At 38.6% G+C, this 25,102-nt stretch overlaps 1 protein-coding gene across 6 annotated transcripts in view; it reads left to right on the top strand.

Annotated features, from left to right (window-relative positions):
* Positions 1–25,102, top strand: part of LOC128700299 (AKT-interacting protein-like) — a 238,328-nt gene that overhangs the window by 166,623 nt on the left and 46,603 nt on the right. For 2 of the 6 annotated variants that reach the window (XM_070100029.1, XM_070100030.1), the window contains exon 2: positions 21,092–21,471. The exons of the other annotated variants lie outside the window; for them this stretch is intronic. In XM_070100029.1, the coding sequence (XP_069956130.1) occupies positions 21,427–21,471 (45 nt within the window). In that variant the 5' untranslated portion in view covers positions 21,092–21,426. The remainder of the gene's footprint in view (positions 1–21,091; positions 21,472–25,102) is intronic. 6 annotated transcript variants of the gene reach the window in all.

Genomic DNA, 25,102 nt, shown 5'->3' with positions numbered 1-25,102 from the left:
GTAGCAACATCTGATGGAAGCAACATTCAGTAGCAACACCTGATGGAAGCAACATTCAGTAGCAACACCTGATGGAAGCAACATTCAGTAGCAACACCTGATGGAAGCAACATTCAGTAGCAACACCTGATGGAAGCAACTCAAGTACCTCCCTTTAACGGAAGTACCTTGATGCAGAAGGGCTCTTTGATTCAAGGAATTTGAGATACTAACCCCTTCGATCAAACCTAATGGCTTTCCACTCTCCAAGGTCTGTAAGATCCTTACGGGTTTAACGCTTACACATGATTGAATGTTATAATAATTGTCAGCAGAGTGAAGCAGTTTCTTGCGCACGTGTACCTTGTGCCGCGCAATCTAGGCTCACTTTCTTATCAGTGATCATTGTGATGAAATTGGTGTATAATACCGACAAGTTGATAAGACACGTTTCACGTACGCGGTAAGCTGGCTTCGTTAGTCGTATACAGATGAGAATAAATTTGAGGCAGCAGTTGTGACTAAGTATAAGATGTATTTAACTGAAAAGCCGAACGCGTAGGCGAAACCTTCAGACTGTTCAGAATGTCTTATTAATGATCATTATGGCATACAAGCCGAGATTTTACTAATTTTTCGTAACTATTATAAAATAAGTTCGCGCATCACGAAATAATGTTAACTGATTATATTTTTTACCTATTGTACAATTAAGTTAACCAATTATTATGCCTACGTCTGTTTGCGTTACTTTGCCTTGTTTCTACTCCAGTGTTGTTTTCCTTATGTATAGTTTGTGATTTCTTATCCGTGTACCTTCACTTACAGTTTATGAAACTCTTTTATCTTAGAGTTTATGAGCCTGTATTCTCTCTGTATTTATCTTTGTAACTTTTGTGACTGTGATACATTTTTTGTTACCACGTCAGGATATTTAAGGGAAAGGAGTTAAGACACTCGAGAGTGAATCAAGCCATTCAATCATTTTAATCTGGTCAAGGAGCTAGCGCTCAATCTCTGTATATAAGAACAGTAAGTGGAATGCACTTGATCTGGAAAGAACTGTACACAGCTTCAAAAATAGATATGATCGGGTCCTAGAGGACAGAAATTGGTAAAAAATATTGATAAATGCTAGAGGCGGGGCCAGAAGTGTGTTAGGGGAATGAGGTTCGGTGGGAAGTGACGCTTGAATCAGTCCAATGATAGGCTTGTGGCGAATCGTGTTTTTGTGAGAGGTTGATGCTGATCCTTGAATGTTTTGTGTCCAGCTAGTAATACACCTCGCTTATATTATTTTGTTATGTATTGCTTAATGTACGGATTCATATATTAGTTTCAGAAAAGTATGGTAACAGATATGTTTTCCGATAGTCGAGCTTTAAAATATTACATAAGAGAAGAAATAGTTGAGTTTGTGGGGGACCTGTTTAGTATGGGCCGATAGGTCTACTGCAGTGTTTCTCTGTTCCTATTCTTATCTGATGTTTATCATATACATCATTGCTTAGCGCTTCTTTTTGATTATAATAATAATCATATACATCAGTATTTTTAGGTGCTTAATTCGAGAATAGTTGGCTAAATAGGTGGATATTGTGACACAAACGCAGCACTATTTTTATTGAAACATTTCGCCTGCGTAGCAGACTTCGTCAGTTGAATACAGAGGTGAATTTGCAATCCTGAAGAAGTGCGGCCACTATCCACTTATATTATTAATGCTATATAATACCGATAAGTTAATGAGTAGGTGACATGTACAATGCTAAGGTATTTTCAGTGACGAAACATTTCGCCTGCGTAACAGGTTTCATCAGTCGGATACAGAGATGAATCACAATCGTGGAGACAGTAGAAGTGGAAAGGTAGTTTGAGGTAATCAGCTCCTCAGTTTTGACATTGGAAATTGTTTCTTAGTCTCACAAGAGACTGGCCATTTTCCATAAAGGCTGAGGAACTAATTACCTAAAACTACCTCTCCACTTTTATTGTCTTCAGGATTGTGATTCATCTCTATATCTGACTGACGAAACCTGTTACGCAGGCGAAATGCTTCGTCACTAAAGATACCTCAGTGTTGTACATGCGTCTTACCCATCAAGTTATCGATATTGTATACCATTAATAACATAAGTGGATAGTGGTTGCTGATGCACAAACAGCGACCTTAGCTTACTATTTGTGGAAAACTGCATTTATCTGAATGTAACTAATTATGTACATAACAGTAAATGATAACAAAGATAATTATTATTTATCAATGTTACATAAAGTAGGAATTTGGGACACCTAGGTCGCAAAAAATTTCCCCCTTCGATACCTACCACTGTCATAACCACAAGTTGCTCTGGACCTATTAATTAAATGAAATATACATACACCAGGAATACTGGTAAATATATAAATTTGTGGACTGTATATTAAAAATAATAAATGGTTATATATATACACAATTACATAACAGAAGGAAAATATATCTTAATATCACTCACCAATTTGACTGGAGATTAATGTGTATCATACTCAGAAAACCTCACTCTAACTAAATCTATGAAAATAATGCTGGCCAGAATTACACACAAATCTAGAGAGCTTATCTGAGGTTCCTGGAGCTGTCTTGTCCAGTCGTCTGATATCTCAAGTTATGCAGGAATACACACCCACCAATTTCGCCTCCTATTTGAGAGGTGTCAACACAATTTTAACCTCTAGAGCACGAAAAATTCTTCCCATTACACCAACGTTTGTACAAAATTCAAAACCAAGATGGCGAGTCTCTCTTCTTTTTTTCGATAACATACTTCTTTTAAAAATACAATATAGGGCATCTATTTACCTATAAATTACCATATTTCCGGAAAATATATACAGTATTTTCCACACTGTGGCCGGGCGGAGTTCATTGCTGAAAGACTCGAATTGCTCATTTGGCAATGGTGGAGGACCTGGGTACATATAGGATCTGGCATCCACACGGCGACATATTACACAAGATTTAATCCCCCTTTTTACACTTTGCCGTCCTTGTGGAATCCAGAAAGTTTCCCTAATACAATTTAAAGTATCTTGTACCCCACCATGAATTACATTTTTATGGGCATTTAGCACAATTAAATTTGTTAGATGATGAGTTTTGGGCAGCAAGATAGGGTGTTTAGCATAATCACCCAATTCAGCATTTTGTAACCTACCTCTGCACCTAATTACATTGTTCTCTAAATACAGTCCCAATTTCTCTATTATGGAACCTTTCACAATTTTACTTTCCATCATCAATTTAATCTCATTTCCATAGATTTCCTCCTGTACCCTCTTTATCCAATATTCAAGAGGATGTGAAAACTTATATGAAATATTTATCTTGTTTAGAAATTCAAACACCAACATAGTTACATTGATCAGTTTGGGTAAAGAAGAATACCTATTTATATCAATGGATAAAGAAGGACAAACTATTGGAGCGGTAGTCACAGTAATTTCAACAGGAGCAATATACGCCTTTTGTACAGGCCAATTAGCTTTATTTACCAACCAGCTCGGTCCTTTAAACCATGATACAGCATTTACAAATTTAGCATAAGGTAAACCTTGAGACAAGAAATCAGCTGGATTCTCCTCACCAGGTATATGATTAAATGTTAACATATGCTGACCCAAACTATTATACTTCTCTTGCATCTGATTAATTTCAGCGATGCTGTTTTGTACGTACACAATTTTACTGTTTCCATTGCGAATCCATTGCAAGGATACCTCATTATCAGACCAAATTACAGTGTTGCTAATATTTACCTCCTGCAACTTATTTCTTATATAATTAGCTAATTTGACACCTACATAAATGGTTGTTAATTCCAACTGAGGCAAGGTATGTGGTTTAATTGGAGACACTTTAGCCTTCGACATAACAAGAGAAATAACACTATTACATTGAAGGTAAGCAACTGCTCCATATGCCAATTTTGAAGCATCACAAAAAATGTGGAGTACATCTTTCCCATTTGGATTGGCCACCTGGCGTGGGAACTCCAACATTGGAATTTTCTCATAATCGCCAATTAATTCATTCCACCTGTTAATGAATTCCTCAGGTAGAATTTCATCCCAAGCACATTTAAGTTTCCATGCTTCCTGAATTAATAATTTCCCTCTTATAGTAAGGGGTGACACTAAACCTAGTGGATCAAAACATTTGGAAACTTCAGCAAGCAAAACTCTCTTAGTTAATTTATTGGGCATACTGTAATTATTAGGTTTTAACATTAACAAATCTCTCTCAGTATCCCAAGTTAATCCCAATACATTACTACATTTTGGCACTTCATCTCCAGGGTAATCTTTACTTATTTTGTCCTTTAATTTGGATGAATTACTATTCCATTCCCTCAGAGGCATATTTGCACTTTGCATTATTTTATTAGCCTCTTCATAAGTCATTAATAGTTCCTCTTCAGTTGACGTCACACCCAGGAAATTGTCCACATAAAATTGTTTGCTCATTACTTTACTCAATGGACTTTCCATACGTTTAAGGTGTGCATTTATCGTCACTTGAAGTAGGAACGGACTGGATGTAGCACGAAATAATACGCTCCTAAAGCGAAAGGTTTTCAGAGGGCTAAGTGGGTCAATAGGATTCTCAGGCCATAAGAAGCGGGTACAATCCCGGTCAGCCTCTTGTAAACCCACTCTTAGGAAAGCTTTACTTATGTCAGCCGTAAAGGCATAGTGCTTCACTCTGAAATTTAATAAGATATTTCCTAATTTTTCCCTCAACGACGGACCTGTCATCAAACAGTCATTTAAACTAAGTACATTTTTGTTACTCCTGGCACTACAATTAAACACAATTCTCAGAGGAGTGGTCTTAGAATCCTTCTTCACTCCGTGATGTGGCAAATAGTGACCATAAATTTTGGCTTGTTCAGGAGGTACCTCTTCTATAAATTTATTAATTAACTGCTCAGCAATTATATCATTATAGGCAGTTAACAATTCTGATGTCTTACTCAGTTCGCGGAGCTGAGCCTTTAATTGTCCATATGCCATTCTGTAATTAGTGGGCAATTCTGGATGGTTCAGTCTCCACGGAAGTCGTACCCAGTATTGTCCAGATTCAAATTTTACATCTCTCAGGTATTGTTCTTGAGTAAAAGAATCGTCTGGACTTAATTCATTTACATTTATTCCAATGCTGTCTAATTCCCACAATTTATGCACTGGGTCAACACCATCCTCTATGAAAGAATTATACTGGGGCACGATTTCATGAGTAAGATACACAGTTATAGTATTTGTAGTTTCCTCTAGTCATGAATTATTATTACGAGGAATCCTACCATACATTACATGGCTTCCTGCAGTCTTCAAAAGGGTGACACCACATTACCATACCCTTTACAAAGGAGGCATAATAGTCACTACCTATCAAAATATTTATTGGGCCTACAGAATCATCACTTACACCAGAAGGTGTTAAATTTACATCATGTGAGAGTCTTTCTGTAGCTTTACTAAGCCCTATTGTAGATATTTTCTCTGGAAGTCTATCTACAATTACTGCATTAACACATTTTTTCTCATTGCCCAACCTGACAGTTACATAAAGTGTCATACAATTGAGCCCTTTTATCCGAGAGAAAACCAGATAATTTTAAAGTTGTGGGATCTCCCATCTGTACTTTCATACCATCAAGACATTTACGTTTTATGAAAGTACGCTGGGATCCCTGGTCCAATAATGCATTTACATTTTTTGATTTATGCCTTTTATCATCAATTTTTACATGTAATACAGGTAAGGCTACTTCAGCAAAACCATCATTATTAACATTAGCAGCAATTTTTACATTAGCCACTGTTGTGTCAGGATTGTCAACATTATCATTATTGTGGATGAGTGGAACAAACTCCCAAGTACAGTGATAGAGGCCAGAACGTTGTGTAGCTTTAAAAATAGGTTGGATAAATACATGAGTGGGTGTGGGTGGGTGTGAGTTGGACCTGATTAGCTTGTGCTACCAGGACGGTTGCCGTGTTCCACTGCAGCAGGCCAGTAGGCCTGCTGCAGTGTTCCTTCGTTCTTATGTTCTTATGTTATCATATAGACCTTTACACATGACTACATGGTGTCTTCCTTTGTGACATTGATAACAGAAGTTTAATTTGGCATAACAATCCTTTACATTGTGATTACCCAAACACCTGATACATCTGTCAAGTTCCTCCAATCTTTCAACTTTATCATTCCATGAATTGTATGCATTGCAATTCTTAGAAAAATGAGTACCCTTGCAGAAGAGACAATCTCTCCTTTCTTTGACTGGTTTCTTATTAACTGGGCTACTCTTAGTAGGGTACTTATTCTTCTTACCTTGTGGAGAATCATTATTTCTGATTCCTGCTACTTGATATGCACCTATGCAACTCTTTTTAGGAAATGAAATTTGATTATTAACATTGGGATAATTTTTCCCTTTGTGAAACTTGACAGATACCTCAGAGTTATGATGTGTTGCATCTTTAAAATGAGTTGGTTGGCTGGTCTGCAACTGAACAATTAATTCTTGTAGACCTAGTCTTATTTCCTCCAGACCAAAATAACCCTTGTGATATTTATTCAAGTGCCATTCAAGTGTTTTTCAGCTTAATTTATTCTGTACCATGGCACTCAGTAACCAGTCTGATTCCTTCAGATTATATTTATTACTTAAAGTTTTGAGAGTGCTCTCAAGTTTAACTTGAAACTGTTGTAAACCTTTGTAAGTGTGATCTGGAGATTTTAAATTAACATTGATATTCACTAGATCCAACCTACTTTGTTCTATATTACCATAAGTGACTTTCAACAAGTCAACTGCTTCCTTGTAAGAGTCATCTACATTGGGAAAGGCTTGTATCAGTATGTGAGCCTCTTCTCTTACCTGTCCTTTGAGGTAAAATAATTTAGTTACACAGGCTAGGTCACTCCTGTCATGCACAGCTGCTTTAAAAATTGGCCAAAATTCCTCCCAATTTTCTCCAGGATTAAACACAGGTAAACATAATTCTGGGAGTTTTGGCAAAGACATTATTTGTTGGAGCAGACTGATTAACTGCCTGGTTTACACATTTTAATTTATTCAAGGCCTGACTTTTACAAGAAAGAATCTTTTCCTCTAATTCATAATACTGATGTACTTCAGTCTCATCTACACATTTTACTAACAAATCTCCTTCATATTTGTTGTAATATAATTTGTATGAATCATATCTATTACCTAAAGCATCTAAATACAATTTTAAATCATCAGTATTCACAGTTTCTTGATTCATTAATTCCAAGCACTTATTATATGCCTTGGTTACATGAACTTTCTTAGCCTGTAGTGATGCTTTCTTTACTCTATATTCCATATGTTTGTCTTTATTAATTTCCTCATTCTCAGCCATGATACAATGTATTAAATTCAACCCAATTAATAACACTGGTTACAACTCACAACACTGACACAACCTACCTTTGAATAAATCCCAGCTACTTGAGCTCAGCAATTACATGTAAAAAATTGTAATATAAATTTTAAATGTACATTAATACAAACTTGGCTCATCAAAATTAATATTATACAAATTAATAAATCCTTGCCAGAATTTGGCATAGCAAAATTAATATTATACACAATATAATCTTTATCCACACTTGTCTTATCAATTACACATACACTGATATAAATTTTGGCCAGAATTGTCTTATCAAATTAGTATTATACAAATTAATATAAACTTAGCCAGACTTGAGCTTAGCTTATCAAAATTAATATTGTAATTATTATAATCCACTACACATTAAGTAAATTTGTGAACTTAACATCCACCTCCTTCTGTTATTTCACATATAATTATTAAGTAATTAACTAATTAATAACTTCACTAATTACCTCCGGTTCAAGAAGGACCAACGGGCAAATTAAATGTGGAAAATTGCATTTATCTGAATGTAACTAATTATGTACATAACAGTAAATGACGATAAAGATAATTATTATTTATCAATGTTACATAGACAAGTAGGAATTTGGGACACCTAGGTCGCAAAAAATGTCCCCCTTCGATACCTACCACTGTCATAACCACAAGTTGCTCTGGACCTATTAATTAAATGAAATATACATACACCAGGAATACTGGTAAATATATAAATTTGTGGACTGTATATTAAAAATAATGGTTATATATATATACACAATTACATAGAAGGAAAATATATCTTAATATCACTCACCATGGCCTCGCATAGGCCATTAGGCCTGTTGCAGTGTTCCTTATTTCTTATGTTCTTATGTTCTTATATCACTCACCAATTTGACTGGAGATTAATGTGTATCATACTCAGAAAACCTCACTAACTAAATCTATGAAAATAATGCTGGCCAGAATTACACACAAATCTAGAGAGCTTGTCTGAGGTTCCTGGAGCTGTCTTGTCCAGTCGTCTGATATCTCAAGTTATGCAGGAATACACATCCACCAATTTCGCCTCCTATTTGAGAGGTGTCAACACAGTTTTAACCTCTAGAGCACGAAAAATTCTTCCCATTACACCAACGTTTGTACAAAATTCAAAACCAAGATGGCGAGTCTCTTCTTTTTTTCGATAACATACTTCTTTTAAAAATACAATATAGGGCATCTATTTACCTATAAATTACCGTATTTCCGGAAAATATATACAGTATTTTCCACACTATTACCACCTTTCCTCTCAAAGAAGGTTCCTTGATGTTGAGGGACTCTTGATCTAAGAAATTGGACCAGTGCTCCAATTCCAATTGTGAGATCTTCACAGTTTCAATAAATACGTACAATTTTTGCTTTGAAAGAGTTTTGATACTCATAACCTAGGGATAACGACGGCGTCTGTGATAACACTGCAGCAGCCTACTGGCCCATACAAGGCGGGTCCTTATCACACCTTAGTTTTTTTCACTTTCACATTATGCCGTCTGATTTAAAATGTTCATTAATACGAGTAGGGATAGAGAAACAGATTGTATAAATGATTGAAAACAAGCCGATTAAAATTTTAAATATCTAGGTTTGGAGTAGTGGCAACCTGAAATGTTATTTGTCAAAAAGCACCAGTGGTTATTTTAATAAGCACGTCAATTTCTAAACGATTTAAATATTTTTACCTGCAGAATTTAATATTAGCTATTATAGATCAGCTGTCTTTACTTAACGTAAATCTATATGTACGTGTAGTTAACTACAATACGCAAACGAGGTTGGTTGGTTTATTATCACTATAGCCTATCTGACTATACGGGGGCCAAGGCTGCATGCAATCTGTACACAACCAGCCAAGAGTATTTTAATACCTAAAACATAGTATTTTAATACATACACAGAGACACGCCTCGTACTGTATATAGTATACCGGTAGATGGTAGCGTGTTGACATAACGACCACTTCAATAAAACCCGCTCGCCATGTTCGATGTGAGGGCTGATTGTACTTACCGTAAACGTACTTCATGCTCACATACAAAAGATTATTAAGAAACAAAATAAAAAAAATCGGAAACCAACTGTGTTCTGAATACCAATGTTGCTTTCAGCACGTTCTTTCAGTTTAAAAATGCAAGTCTTTCGTGTGGAAGAGTTGGTTGCAGAGTAAGCAAGGCGCGGGAGGCTGGTTCAGGTTACTCCACAGTTTGACGGGTTCCCCTCATGCTCGCCCGACTTTCCACTTGTTTGTTTTGCTTGCTGCCCCACCACAGTCTGTAGCGTGCTTTCTGCTACACCACATGGATGATGTAGAAAAAACCCATTAAGAATTCCTTCACTCGTCCAAAACACTGCTGTTGCAATGGTACATTACCCTTCTCCTCGACAGGAGTAACTGCCATAAATTTTAATGTGTTCCATTACATCATGGTTTGCTGATAAATGATGGCATTTTTCGAGTGATGCTGGCATAGACTCTTGCATCATGATTTTAGAATCATTGTTCACTAAAGGCGGAAATTCCATGGGAAGTTTGTTAGAATCCTTTCCCCTTAAGTCGTGCGTATCATAAAAGATCATTAAAATGCTAGGATAAAGTACCAGTGATGCCGTTGTTTTATAGTAATTAGTAAACAGAAAAGAAAGGAAACTTTAAAATTGTTTGAATGATCTTAAATGGGGAATTAATGTTAAGAATTAGAAGGTACAGTACAGAACTGTCAGACGATGAGTGGAGCCAAGTCACAAGTAGCGTTCTACAAGGTTCAGTGTTGGGCAGCGTGTTCACCATAAATTTAAATAACTTTTATGAAGAAATAGTGATAAAGCTTCCCTGAAAACAAAAATACTTTCGATAAACTCTGAGGAGCAGAGATAATGAGGTTCTTTTTTTTCCAGCTTCGGGATGATCATTTTAAGTTAAAGTTGTTGGAAAAATAACAACTGAGGTTTAATTGACGTAGACAGATGTAAGGTTCTAATCCTGGGGAAGGAGAAACTAGTCCTACCTATAACGAAAACAATTAGAACTGTATCAAACCGTCTTCGAGAAACCAGTGAAGTTTTTAGATTGTGTTACTTCATATCAAGAAATTAACCTATTTTAATTTTAATTTAATTTTTATGTTTCCCAACGCTGGTCTCTGAAAGTTCCTTGTAAACTTACAAATACTATGTTCTTCATCTTAAGTTAGGATAGCTTATGTTAGAATAGATTACACAAATCTCTGAGAACCATAAATAAGCAAAAAAAAAAAAAAAACCCGCGACATGTCTGGCGAAGTGATGGCTTTGTAATTCCAGGCAACATTCAAACTAGCAGGTGTCACTGGCGGTGAGACCTAGTTTGTGTGTGCTTATAGAGATAGTGTTCTTCATGGCTATCACTCGTACAAATTCCAGTATCGTCTGCATAGAATGATATGGTGATGTGATTTCTGTGTCTTTTAAATTACACAGAGATGGTTTCATAGGGCAATGCCCCGCAGTGCCCGCCCTCCAGGCCTCGTGATGGATGACCTGATCAACCAGGTTGTGCATTTATATATGTAAGACTTGTGTCAGGAGACATTTATCTTGTCTCTTGACGAATATTAATGTTTAAAGAGGGGGACGGGTAAGCCAGTGGAAGGCCTTGGTCAGATGACCAGAAGCGCCAGTGGTGGGTCGTTATATAGCCGAGACCCACGTCAGGAAACACTTTTTTCTTTTTTCCTGACAAACTTGCCTAACCTAACCAGGTTGTGGGTGCTAGCTGCATGCAGTCCAACGTATACACTACATCCCGGTAATCTGGAAATGACTTGAACTTATCAAGTTCCCTTTTTGACAGTCGGGAATCTGTTGGTAATTCCCCTGTGTATAACGGGAGGGTGTTGATCACTTTATGCTTATTGAGTTTTCCCCGTGTACTCATTGCCTGAGAATAGGAAAAAATAACTGCCTATTTCTGTGCTTTGAGACATGAAGATTTTCTCAGTAGTGCCCTCTGATTTTACTTTAAAAGACACTTTCTAGTGGGTTTAATTTGCTAGTAAATTAAAGAACCATCTGGCTGCTTTTCCAGTTATTCTTTTTTTGAACTTTACAAGCATTTAGTAGTCTATCGTTGCTCCTCATTGTCGTTGCCCTCTCTCCTTCCCTCTCTTCCTCAGTATCTGCTTATACTTTGTAAAATAATGGTGGACTTTAGGAGACGGAAGTTGCTTGACCTCTTTTTGTTTGGGATGCCTACTGTTTTGGCTGTGAAATTCGCGTTTTTGGCGTCTGGCGTCTGTTCTCTGGCTTTAGACCCGCATTTTAATTTTGTGTATATTAACACTTCACGACGAGGCTCTCACCTCCTGTGTCCAGGTTTCGGCGCGAGTCTAGACCCTCCTTCGACGCCAGAAGTAATTACGCAGTCAGCGCAGGTTCTGCTCACAAACCTTCGTGCGCCCTACTAGTTGTCTTGATGAGTGGGAAGCATCAGTTGGTGTTTTCTAATTGTCTTTTTCTTTGTTTCTTCCCTCACTGCTCTCTACCTGCCCTCTCCAACCACTCATCTTACTATTAACTGCATCGCCATGCCTCTCCCACGCTCTCCACCTGCCCATGTAATTTCCACATACCTCCTGTACCCTCCACCCGCCCATTTGGTTCTTCCTCATCATCCACTTCCTTCATGGATTGATCGTGAGGTGACTTATTAAAAAAAAAAAGCTATTTTTGTCCCGATGAGCGAGTTATCTAGCAACGCCACTCATCCTAAAACTTGTTCTCCAATTAGGGCTTGCCTGTTGTGCTGATTTGCTGTCCGTTCATCTCTGCACGAACTAACATTTTACGGAAAATTTATATTTGTTGCTGTCGCTTAGGTTAAATTACGTTAGGTTACATATAATTAACCTACAGCTAAATAAAAAAATGATGGCTTACGTCTGGCAGCACGGGAAGTATCCCAGTACCTTAGAGCGTGCGTTTTCTCGTGAAGGCAAAGTCAGAAGTATAGTTGATATATCATTTAGTGATTGGGAAATATGGAATGCGGTTAAAAAGAAGACCATCAGCAACCCCTGTCAGTGATGGTATCTGCCATAACTGAAGATATTACTAAGTCCAAGGACAAACTTTATCCTATATATTTTATTGGTCATATTTGTGAGGGGGCATCTTCTCTACTGTAATTAAAAACGAAAAGCATCAGACAACTTGAAACTTTGAATTAGTCCAGGAGTGGGTATTCAGTCCATACTGAATTAGTTGCCCTTAAATTGGCCACTGAATTTGCAAAAAAAAAAAAAATCGAATCTGTCGTATTTTCATATTCATTGTCAGTCATGTTCATTTTAAAATCTTGAAATATTAGCATTACTACTGAAAACATAAGAAATATATAAATGATAGAAAACGACTATACAGTATATATAAAGTTTGTGTGATACCATCTCGTGTTAATGCAGGAAATGAAAAAGCTGATAAAGCGGCAAAATTAGGAACAAAAGAAAACATCGGGAGGAAAAGTTCAAGAGTGAATCTGTACCGTATTACTATTAATAAGGTTTGCAGTAGACGAAACATTTATAGTAATAATGGAAATAGACTGATGGCTAGGATTCGGTGAGGTTACCTGTATATATGGCAGGTTGGTATGGCAACCAAGAGAAGAAAGACAATGTAAAGTAAGTGTGGGGGAGGAGAGGAGGATAAACACACACACTCCGGCATTATGACGTAGCATGCAGCAGCTTACAGGTGTTCAAACTTGACATTTTGAATACTGCAAACACGTTGTAACTAACATTGGTAACAATTTTCCAAGATTATGCAGGATTTGCTGGAATTAGATCATGGCATTTTGAAAAGGCAGTGATACCTGTAGATGCGTAGACTGTTAATTATAACGGTTGTGATACCTTTATATGGAGTTGACATCATCAGTGGCATGTCAGCTTGGGGCTATAATGTATCTCTTTAATATCAGCATGTTTACTCACAGGATAAGTGGCACCGGGAACGCGAAAAGAAGTTTGAGGATGGGCTGCATCCACAGAGCGAACATACCGCGTCAGAGTGTAGATTTCGAGAAAATAGCTGACACCCATTAACACTATCAGTTCCATCTTTGGCCGAAATTTATTATATTCAAGAATTATTTAACCTACCTTTACTGGAGAATTACATGATGTATGGTTTATAAACACAGTGGCAAAGTCACAGTACCTTGGATTAAATAATAAATACTAGTTCCTAATGTAGTTCAAATTGTTGGATGTTTCGGTTCTTTTGTGACATTATCAAGTCTAAACTTGATGATATAGAATGATTTGTAATTGATAAAATTAATAAATAAATGAGTGTAAAAAATTAGAAAGGCGTGTAGGAAAACAGGTATAGTGTTTGTGACAGCAATATTGACTATCACAGGTGTTTGACATGCCTTATTTATTCTCATATCCGCTATTCTTCAGACTGTGAGAAGTAAAGTGTTGCCACACCCCCAGTAATGTGAGAGGTGTGGTGCTGCCACACCCCCAGTAATGCGAGGTGTGGTGCTGCCACACCCCCACTAATGTGAGGTGTGGTGCTGCCACACCCCAAGTAATGTGAGAGATGTGCTGCCACACCCCCAGTAATGTGAGATGTGCTGCCAAACCCCCAGTAATATGGAAGGTGTGGTGCTGCCACACCCCTAGTAATGTGAGAGATGTGGTGCTGCCACACACCCAGTCCACTGGCAGTGGTGGCTCCAGTGTTATTAAGCTACACAAATAGTGGTACCTCGCCACACAAGCAACAGTGTTGTCCACGACTGTCTTGTACGCTTATGGACTGTTGAAGTGAAATCGTCATTGTATGTGTGATGAAGAGCGTTACACGATTGTTAAGCTGCAGCTCACTAACCTATGTCAACTAAGACACAAGATGCTGAAAAAGCTTTTGCTTGGACAATTTTTCGCTGCAGGTAGTTTTTTCTCAAGTCCTTAGAACGATACGTTGTCAGAATGTTTCTTCAGTATACGTGCCTTTGTTCGCATACCTCCGCTATGCCTCACGAAATCGTAATGACACGATTGCAAACAAACCATACCACGGGTGGGATTTGAGCCCGCGGTCAGAGAGTCTTACGCGACGGTCTGGAGTTTTGAGACTCTCTGACCGCGGGTCCAAACCCGCCCGTGGTATGGTTTCTCCGCTATGCCCTCCACCTTACTACTTTAGTAGTACTTGACACACTCCAGTCTAGCATAACCGTACTCATTTTAAGAAGTCACTTAAAACTCAATCCTCTCGTGTTATCTTGAGAACCAAATTAACTTCATTCACAAACATTCTAACACATGCAGATATCAACACTAAGTATTCTACATTCCTGTTGTGTGTGTGAAATAGAAATCACTTTAATGTTTTGCACACTGGCAACATTTTTTTTTTGTCCCGTACAACCCATCCTCCGATTTTGTTGTATTGTGTGTATGAAAACACGTGCACGAAATTTCAGTATACGCCCCAGGCTCTTTTAATTTTATTATTTGTTTTTAATTTTGTTATAGGTTGGGTAATTATAGGGAAATATAGGTTAATATACGTCAACTTCACCTAACCGAGAAAAACAAACATTAAAATTTTATTGAAATTTCAAGCATGCAGAAATACGCTAATGACAATTCGTATATAACTGGATGCCTTAATTGGAGGACAGGTTTGTAACCCGTCTTCCACATTCATGAACTAAGATGTAAATGCTACAAACATCTACTTATATTTAGTGTACTTTTAATCTTAACTATGGTTAATAGTTCTAATTCCTGAGATGTTTTCCTTCCGATTTTGTAAGCCTAATCTGAAACTGGGTTGCTGGGGCGATAATACCCAAAGCCATACAGATAATCTTGAGGTGCGAGTTCTCCATGGTGCTACCAGTCGCCTGGTTATGAAGGGGCCTATTATCACTTCCCCCTTCCCCACCACCACCACCCGCGAGGTGCTGTGTGAATGCTTCTGGTGTTACCTGAGGAGGGCGCTGAACTGCACAAAGACAATCTATGCGTATGAACACATGGGTTGCGAAACAAACTTTTATTGGGACAACGTTTCTGTGACACGCACATGCATATATATATATACATACATCTAGGTTTTTCTCCTTTTTCTAAATAGCTCTTGTTCTTTTTTATTTCTTCTATTGTCCATGGGGAAGTGGAAAAGAATCTTTCCTCCGTAAGCCATGCGTGTCGTATGAGGCGACTAAAATGCCGGGAGCAATGGGCTAGTAACCCCTTCTCCTGTATACAATTACTAAAAAAGAGAAGAAGAAAAACTTTATAAAACTGGGTTGCTTAAATGTGCGTGGATGTAGTGCGGATGACAAGAAACAGATGATTGCTGATGTTATGAATGAAAAGAAGTTGGATGTCCTGGCCCTAAGCGAAACAAAGCTGAAGGGGGTAGGAGAGTTTCAGTGGGGGGAAATAAATGGGATTAAATCTGGAGTATCTGAGAGAGTTAGAGCAAAGGAAGGGGTAGCAGTAATGTTAAATGATCAGTTATGGAAGGAGAAAAGAGAATATGAATGTGTAAATTCAAGAATTATGTGGATTAAAGTAAAGGTTGGATGCGAGAAGTGGGTCATAATAAGCGTGTATGCACCTGGAGAAGAGAGGAATGCAGAGGAGAGAGAGAGATTTTGGGAGATGTTAAGTGAATGTATAGGAGCCTTTGAACCAAGTGAGAGAGTAATTGTGGTAGGGGACTTGAATGCTAAAGTAGGAGAAACTTTTAGAGAGGGTGTGGTAGGTAAGTTTGGGGTGCCAGGTGTAAATAATAATGGGAGCCCTTTGATTGAACTTTGTATAGAAAGGGGTTTAGTTATAGGTAATACATATTTTAAGAAAAAGAGGATAAATAAGTATACACGATATGATGTAGGGCGAAATGACAGTAGTTTGTTGGATTATGTATTGGTAGATAAAAGACTGTTGAGTAGACTTCAGGATGTACATGTTTATAGAGGGGCCACAGATATATCAGATCACTTTCTAGTTGTAGCTACACTGAGAGTAAAAGGTAGATGGGATACAAGGAGAATAGAAGCATCAGGGAAGAGAGAGGTGAAGGTTTATAAACTAAAAGAGGAGGCAGTTAGGGTAAGATATAAACAGCTATTGGAGGATAGATGGGCTAATGAGAGCATAGGCAATGGGGTCGAAGAGGTATGGGGTAGGTTTAAAAATGTAGTGTTAGAGTGTTCAGCAGAAGTTTGTGGTTACAGGAAAGTGGGTGCAGGAGGGAAGAGGAGCGATTGGTGGAATGATGATGTAAAGAGAGTAGTAAGGGAGAAAAAGTTAGCATATGAGAAGTTTTTACAAAGTAGAAGTGATGCAAGGAGGGAAGAGTATATGGAGAAAAAGAGAGAAGTTAAGAGAGTGGTGAAGCAATGTAAAAAGAGAGCAAATGAGAGAGTGGGTGAGATGTTATCAACAAATTTTGTTGAAAATAAGAAAAAGTTTTGGAGTGAGATTAACAAGTTAAGAAAGCCTAGAGAACAAATGGATTTGTCAGTTAAAAATAGGAGAGGAGAGTTATTAAATGGAGAGGTAGAGGTATTGGGAAGATGGAAGGAATATTTTGAGGAATTGTTAAATGTTGATGAAGATAGGGAAGCTGTGATTTCGTGTATAGGGCAAGGAGGAATAACATCTTGTAGGAGTGAGGAAGAGCCAGTTGTGAGTGTGGGGGAAGTTCGTGAGGCAGTAGGTAAAATGAAAGGGGGTAAGGCAGCCGGGATTGATGGGATAAAGATAGAAATGTTAAAAGCAGGTGGGGATATAGTTTTGGAGTGGTGGGTGCAATTATTTAATAAATGTATGGAAGAGGGTAAGGTACCTAGGGATTGGCAGAGAGCATGCATAGTTCCTTTGTATAAAGGCAAAGGGGATAAAAGAGAGTGCAAAAATTATAGGGGGATAAGTCTGTTGAGTGTACCTGGTAAAGTGTATGGTAGAGTTATAATTGAAAGAATTAAGAGTAAGACGGAGAATAGGATAGCAGATGAACAAGGAGGCTTTAGGAAAGGTAGGGGGTGTGTGGACCAGGTGTTTACAGTGAAACATATAAGTGAACAGTATTTAGATAAGGCTAAAGAGGTCTTTGTGGCATTTATGGATTTGGAAAAGGCGTATGACAGGGTGGATAGGGGGGCAATGTGGCAGATGTTGCAAGTGTATGGTGTAGGAGGTAGGTTACTGAAAGCAGTGAAGAGTTTTTACGAGGATAGTGAGGCTCAAGTTAGAGTATGTAGGAAAGAGGGAAATTTTTTCCCAGTAAAAGTAGGCCTTAGACAAGGATGTGTGATGTCACCGTGGTTGTTTAATATATTTATAGATGGGGTTGTAAGAGAAGTAAATGCGAGGGTCTTGGCAAGAGGCGTGGAGTTAAAAGATAAAGAATCACACACAAAGTGGGAGTTGTCACAGCTGCTCTTTGCCGATGACACTGTGCTCTTGGGAGATTCTGAAGAGAAGTTGCAGAGATTGGTGGATGAATTTGGTAGGGTGTGCAAAAGAAGAAAATTAAAGGTGAATACAGGGAAGAGTAAGGTTATGAGGATAACAAAAAGATTAGGTGATGAAAGATTGAATATCAGATTGGAGGGAGAGAGTATGGAGGAGGTGAACGTATTCAGATATTTGGGAGTGGACGTGTCAGCGGATGGGTCTATGAAAGATGAGGTGAATCATAGAATTGATGAGGGAAAAAGAGTGAGTGGTGCACTTAGGAGTCTGTGGAGACAAAGAACTTTGTCCTTGGAGGCAAAGAGGGGAATGTATGAGAGTATAGTTTTACCAACGCTCTTATATGGGTGTGAAGCGTGGGTGATGAATGTTGCAGCGAGGAGAAGGCTGGAGGCAGTGGAGATGTCATGTCTGAGGGCAATGTGTGGTGTGAATATAATGCAGAGAATTCGTAGTTTGGAAGTTAGGAGGAGGTGCGGGATTACCAAAACTGTTGTCCAGAGGGCTGAGGAAGGGTTGTTGAGGTGGTTCGGACATGTAGAGAGAATGGAGCGAAACAGAATGACTTCAAGAGTGTATCAGTCTGTAGTGGAAGGAAGGCGGGGTAGGGGTCGGCCTAGGAAGGGTTGGAGGGAGGGGGTAAAGGAGGTTTTGTGTGCGAGGGGCTTGGACTTCCAGCAGGCATGCGTGAGCGTGTTTGATAGGAGTGAATGGAGACAAATGGTTTTTAATACTTGACGTGCTGTTGGAGTGTGAGCAAAGTAACATTTATGAAGGGATTCAGGGAAACCGGCAGGCCGGACTTGAGTCCTGGAGATGGGAAGTACAGTGCCTGCACTCTGAAGGAGGGGTGTTAATGTTGCAGTTTAAAAACTGTAGTGTAAAGCACCCTTCTGGCAAGACAGTGATGGAGTGAATGATGGTGAAAGTTTTTCTTTTTCGGGCCACCCTGCCTTGGTGGGAATCGGCCGGTGTGATAATAAAAAAAAAAATAAATAACGTTTCTGTGTCGAGTTTTGTCATATTAATCACCTGATACAAGGTCATGGCTTCATAAAGCTTTATTTAGAGCAGTACGTTGGCTCATTAAAAGCTTCTTGCAACTGGTCTCTCTTCATGCAGTATCTGTCGGCAATACGCTAATATACCCGACATCTCTGCGAAGAATTAGACACGTGCAACACTTGGGTATCTTTACTTGTAGACGTTTCGCCATCCAGTGGCTTTATCACTACAAAACATGGACATAATCTAAAGACTAGAAATATATATATATATATATATATATATATATATATATATATATATATATATATATATATATATATATATATATATATATATATATATATATTATATATATATATATATATATATGTGTGTGTGTATATATACACAGAAGACAGCGGAAGACAGGTAATCAGTCCCTCAGCCTAGGAGCAGGCGATGAGCTTGAATCTGAAGCACAGGGAGGAAGATTGGTACGTATATAAGGGAGTCAGATGAAATGCAGCAGACGAAGGCATTGTTACTGGTAGGCAGGATTTCCCAGTGGAAGTAGGTCATGTCAAAGAGTTGGGTCGGGAGTTAGCAAGTAGGTGTTGGTGATGTCCTCTGTACCAATATTGCATGATGTTGAACATTAAAATGGTATAAAATACCGACAGGTTGTTAGGTAAGACACATATGCAACAGTTAGGTATCTTTATTTCGAAACGTTTCGCCTACACAGTAGGCTTCTTCAGTCGAGTACAGAAAAGTTGAAGGAAGCAGAAGATACTTGAAGACGATGTAATCAGTCCATCACCCTTAAAGTTTTGAGGTGGTCAGTCCCTCAGTCTGGAGAAGAGCATTGTTCCATGGTATGAAACAATATGGAGATGAAGTGACAGGATGGAGCCTTATACAGTATCTTCTGCTTCCTTCAACTTTTCTGTACTCGACTGAAGAAGCCTACTGTGTAGGCGAAACGTTTCGAAATAAAGATACCTAACTGTTGCATATGTGTCTTACCATTGCATGATGTTGCTGTGTCTGACAAGTTGTATATCAGTGGTATACAGTATCGACAAGATGAAGAATTAGACACATGTCTAATTCTTCATTATGTTCAGTGTTGTGAGAGATTGTTGAGGTTTGCACTGAGACGTGCTGATAATCTACACGCACGTAATAATGTTAACCAGGGAGAGAGAGGAGGAGCATGGTGCCAAATAAGTTGTTTGGTCAAGCAGAGCTAGCTCTTCCCTCTTAAGAGTTGCAACACATACTCAGGAAATGACTAGTCATCTAAGAAGCCTTGTCCGTGATGCTGCTTCTCGTCCCTTCATACGAACTTCATTGATGCTTGATCCCAGGAATTTAACCTGTCTTCCCCTTCTTTGGATCGAACCTGATTGTCCCTCATTCCTCAGGTGCTGTATGACCCCTACGGACTTAACGATCCTCTGTGAATATAATAGAAATGCTGATGTTTTTGATTCTCCGCCTACCCTCTTCCTCTCCCCTTTTCTTTTCCTCCTACGTTTATTCTTGTTACATTTGTTGCTCTCTGTTGCTAAACCTGCTGCTCGTGGTATTAATGTTTCTGCTTATTCAGCTGTTTCTGTTGCTTACCCTGCTGCTCGTGGAACTAATGCTGCTGCTGCTGCTGCTGCTGCTCCTGCTCCTGCAGTTGTTTCTGTTGCTAAACCTGCTCGCGGCATTTGTTTCTGTTGCTGCTGCTACAGCTTGATGCTAAAAACTTGCTGCTCTTGGTATTTCTGGTGTTGGTGCTGCTACAGCTGTTGCTGATTATCCTGTTTTTCCTTTCCTCATCCATCCTCAGGATTGCGTTTGTTCTGTTTTTAGAATATAGATGTGTATGATGAAGGTGCAAATGTGTTGTATTCTTGTGAGGCTACATTGTGTTGTGATAATTGTACAAATATATTGTGATGTTACAAATACGGTGAGAGAGGGTAGTTATCAAGTTATTTTCTCTAAATTATTCGCCCCATGTTTCTATAGATGTTTGTATAGATTACCATTTTGAATGTATATAATATTTGCATTAAGTATTTATATAGGTATGTAGTGGTGGTAAATAGTTAAGATTTAGTCGAAAGGGTGATTTTTATTTTTTGTAGGCGTGATCACTGCCGCCGTGAAACTAGTGAAATGAAAGCCAGTGTTCCACAAAACGTCGGCTTGAGACTTTGTGGTTATATCGGAGACAGTGGTACCAGTGTGTAGATGTGGAACATTGAGAAAGCCAGTCAGATGGTATAGGTTTGCCCCCTCCGCACGTCCCAATACCGGCACACCACCCTAGGCGCTCTGAAAACTTACAGTAGCCTCAGAGGGAGAATCTGGGCCACACCCGCCGGTGACGCGGGCGGGTGTGGGTGTGAATTGTGGCTGGACGGGACACAGGGGATGGTGGGGGCCCTTCAGAAGTGCTGGAGCTCGGTGCCTGGCCCCCATGAAGAATATGTGTTGCTGCTGGGCCCCCCAGAACAAGGAACAGGTAAGTCACACACATTATCGTTACTTCTCTTTGACACTTAGCCTAAACACCGACTTGACATCATTGTCCTTTTGCCGATAACATGTGGAGTTCCCCAAGGTAGTATTCTGGGTCCCTTACTATTCTTATGTTATGTCAATGATATGCCTATCAGTGTCAAGTGCAAACTCCTACTGTATGCAGATGACAGTGCTCTGTTAGTGACAGGTAAAGACCCACAAGATATTGCTAATGTTTTAACACTGGAACTGGAGTCCTGCAGCAAATGGTTAGTAGACAACAAACTATCATTACACCTAGGGAAAACTGAAGCCATTCTCTTTGGAACGAAACATAAACTGAGAAGGGTAAATAATTTTAATGTTCAGTGTAATGGGGAGTCCATCACTTTGGTTTCATCAGTTAAATATCTGGGAATCCCCTTTGACCCATGCATGTCAGGAGAATTGATAGGGAACAGTGTAGTAAAGAAAGCGAATGCCAGGCTGAAGTTCCTGTATAGACAAGCACAGTGTCTACCTACTGAGGCTCGCAGGACCCTATGTCTAGCCCTTATACAATGCCATATTGATTACGCTTGCTCTTCTTGGTACTCTGCCTTGACAAAAAAACTGAAAGATAGACTGCAAATCACCCAGAACAAAATCGTAAGATTCATCCTGGGGCTGGGACCAAGAGAACATGTAGGCCAGGATGAATTACAGCAGTTGGATATGCTGAATGTTGAAGACAGAGTAAAACAACTGAAGCTAAATCATGTTTATAAAATTGCTCACGAACAGTGTCCAGAATATCTTGCTGTCAATTTTGTCAAGGTTGGGAACCAAAGCAATCATAGTACTAGGGGGAGAGAGCACAACTTTGTAGTACCCACAGTCAGTGGCCAGGCTTCAAACACCTTTTATTGTACAGCAATAAAGGAATGGAACAGACTACCCACAAATGTCAAGGCCAGTCATAGCTTGAACCAGTTCAAGAAGACTGCCAAAAAGTGTCTGATGAATGAAGCAACAGAAAGGAAGGGGAATGATTTTCTATTTTTTAGCTAAAATACGTGTAAATTTTACCTTATCCCTAGTAATGACCCTCGTATTGTAGATAGTCGTAATGACCCTCGGGTAGTAGATAGTCTTTTTAGTATGATAATATGTTATCTTCATTATAGAATAATAAGAAAATATTATAACCTTTATATTATAATAATAAGGTAAAAGGACCCCAATGGAAATAAGTCACTCTGTCTGACTTTTTTGGGTTATCCTAGGTTCTCTACACATATGCTGCTATGTATGATAATTCTATGTAACTGTATTGTGTATACCTGAATAAATTTACTTACTTACTTACTTACTTACTTGTAGGATGTTGGAAACTTTTTTTCAGAATTCAACACAAAACCCTTGCCGACTCCACTTGTAATACTGCAACAGTTAGGCATAGCAAGCATCGTGACAGTGATTGATATTAAATGTAAAGTAAGTTTCTCCACGGATTTTGCAAAGGCATTTGACAAATGGAACCATGGATTAATAGCTCATAAAATGAAGTCAATACGTATAGCCGGAAAAAGAGGAAATTGAATATTCAGGTATATAGAAAATAGATCACAAGAGCTGTGGGACGCAAAACTAAGTCCAGTACCCTAAGTCACGGTCCTAGCACTATTATAGTTTTTCATTTTCATAGCAGACATAGACAAAAACACAAACCATAGTTGCATATTATCCTTTGCAGACTACGAAAAGCATGAAACTTTTCAGTTAGACAAAATATGCAAACAAATATCAGTGAAGGCATCTTATGAAGACAAAAATAATATATTTAATTATGATAATCTTCACCTACTTAGATATGGAAGGAATGAAGACCCTAAAACGAGAAGTATACAGAACCTAGGTAGACCATGGCATAGAACGTAAGGAACAGGTAAGAGACTTATGTCAGACGATCTGTCGTTTGGAAAATTAAATAAAGCAAATGCAACCAAGGCCACGATTATAACAAGGTGATTGAAGAACAGGTATAGTGATACCGACAGTATGTAGATATAGGAAATACATTACGTATGTATACATGTGCACACGTTTATATATTATATATATATATATATATATATATATATATATATATATATATATATATATATATATATATATATATATATATATATATATATATATGCCGAATAAGTAAAACTGGTTGTCAGTATAGCTACTGAATTCCCTATACTTATCCTTGTGTAGTATATTATAGATCGTATCATCCATGTATATATTTAGGCTCCCTTTTAGTAGGCTCAGTGGCTAGCTAGTGTGAGGTCACGTGATGCGTCATGTGAGTGCTGGGCTCCCGGCCTCCCTCTCAGTTCTCCACGCTTAGGTCTACCGGCAACGCAGGCAGTCTGGGCCTCTCCCTCCCACACTCTGCTAATATAAGTGTTACCATCCAACGACTGTGTTTAACTCCAACCATCACATATCTACGAACCCTCCCGACAAGCGGTGCGGCTGTATCCAGCCTGTCTTAAGTACCAGCCTTGCGTGCTAAGCCAGCTTTCCACCCCTGCTGTGCTCATCGTTACAAGTTCTCAAGCCAGTCTGTGTTAAGGGTTAAGCCAGGCAAGCCACGTGAGTTCCAGCCTTCACCATCGCTTGTGCTCCAAGTTCCAAGCCATCCTGAGTGTTTGTACCATCCCTGTGGTGTTGTGGTATTTTGTGGGTTTTTAAGCCAGCCAGGCTTAGAATATTCTCGTGCCTAGTGTGGGTGTACCCAGAGCACGTGGGTTGCGCCGCTCATCCCATAGGCCCATGCAGAGTCTCAGCGCGCTGCCTCAACCACCCACACCTTCCACCACAACCACTGCTTTTTTTTTTTTTTTTTACCTTTATAACGGGTCCTAGCACCTTATTTTACGGACCACATAGGGGTCAAGACGCAAGATTGTTCCTTCGTCCCAGTGCGCCAATGTAAAAGCCTCCTGTGTGCATTTATCATCGATTTAAGTGCAAATTCTTCGAGGCATCAACGTGTTGAGACTCAGACCTCCACCACCACCATCCAGCTTCCTCTTCACCATCAATGTTTATAGACATTTGCGAGTGTTGAGACTTTTTTTTTTTTTTTCTCAGTGATTTCTTAGTGACATTTCTTTTTCAGTGCTTTCTTGGTGACATTCAGTGACTCTTGATTAGACTGTGTTCATTATATCCTGTTTGAAATATTTTTTTTCTCTTTCTTCAGTGTTTAGTTTTCGTGCTTTATTTTTATGTTCCCGACATGGTCAGTTAGCAAGAACTCATTTAAAATTAAGTCCTTTGTAGAATTTTCTCTTATACATTTAAAGATATATTTTTTTTCATTTATGTTAATATAAAAATTAATTTGTACCAAGAGAACCTGAAGAAACTTACCTACCCTTATTATAACAAGCGCAATTTAATTTAGCCTAATCCAACTAAATATATTTTATATAAGTTTACAATAATTTAATAAACATAATGAAATATATTTTTTTCGTTAGATTCAGAATGATTATTACATACACAAATTTTCGCTTGTCCAATTCGGCAAGAAGTGCATTGCTATTTAAGCCAAAATCGCAACTTTTACTTATTTGGCACGAGAGAGAGAG

The sequence above is a fragment of the Cherax quadricarinatus genome, chromosome 71 (assembly GCF_038502225.1).
Source record: "Cherax quadricarinatus isolate ZL_2023a chromosome 71, ASM3850222v1, whole genome shotgun sequence".
NCBI lineage: Eukaryota > Metazoa > Arthropoda > Malacostraca > Decapoda > Parastacidae > Cherax > Cherax quadricarinatus.
The sequence above is the reverse complement of the archived record's forward strand: the minus strand, read 5'-3'. Positions and strand labels throughout refer to the sequence as shown.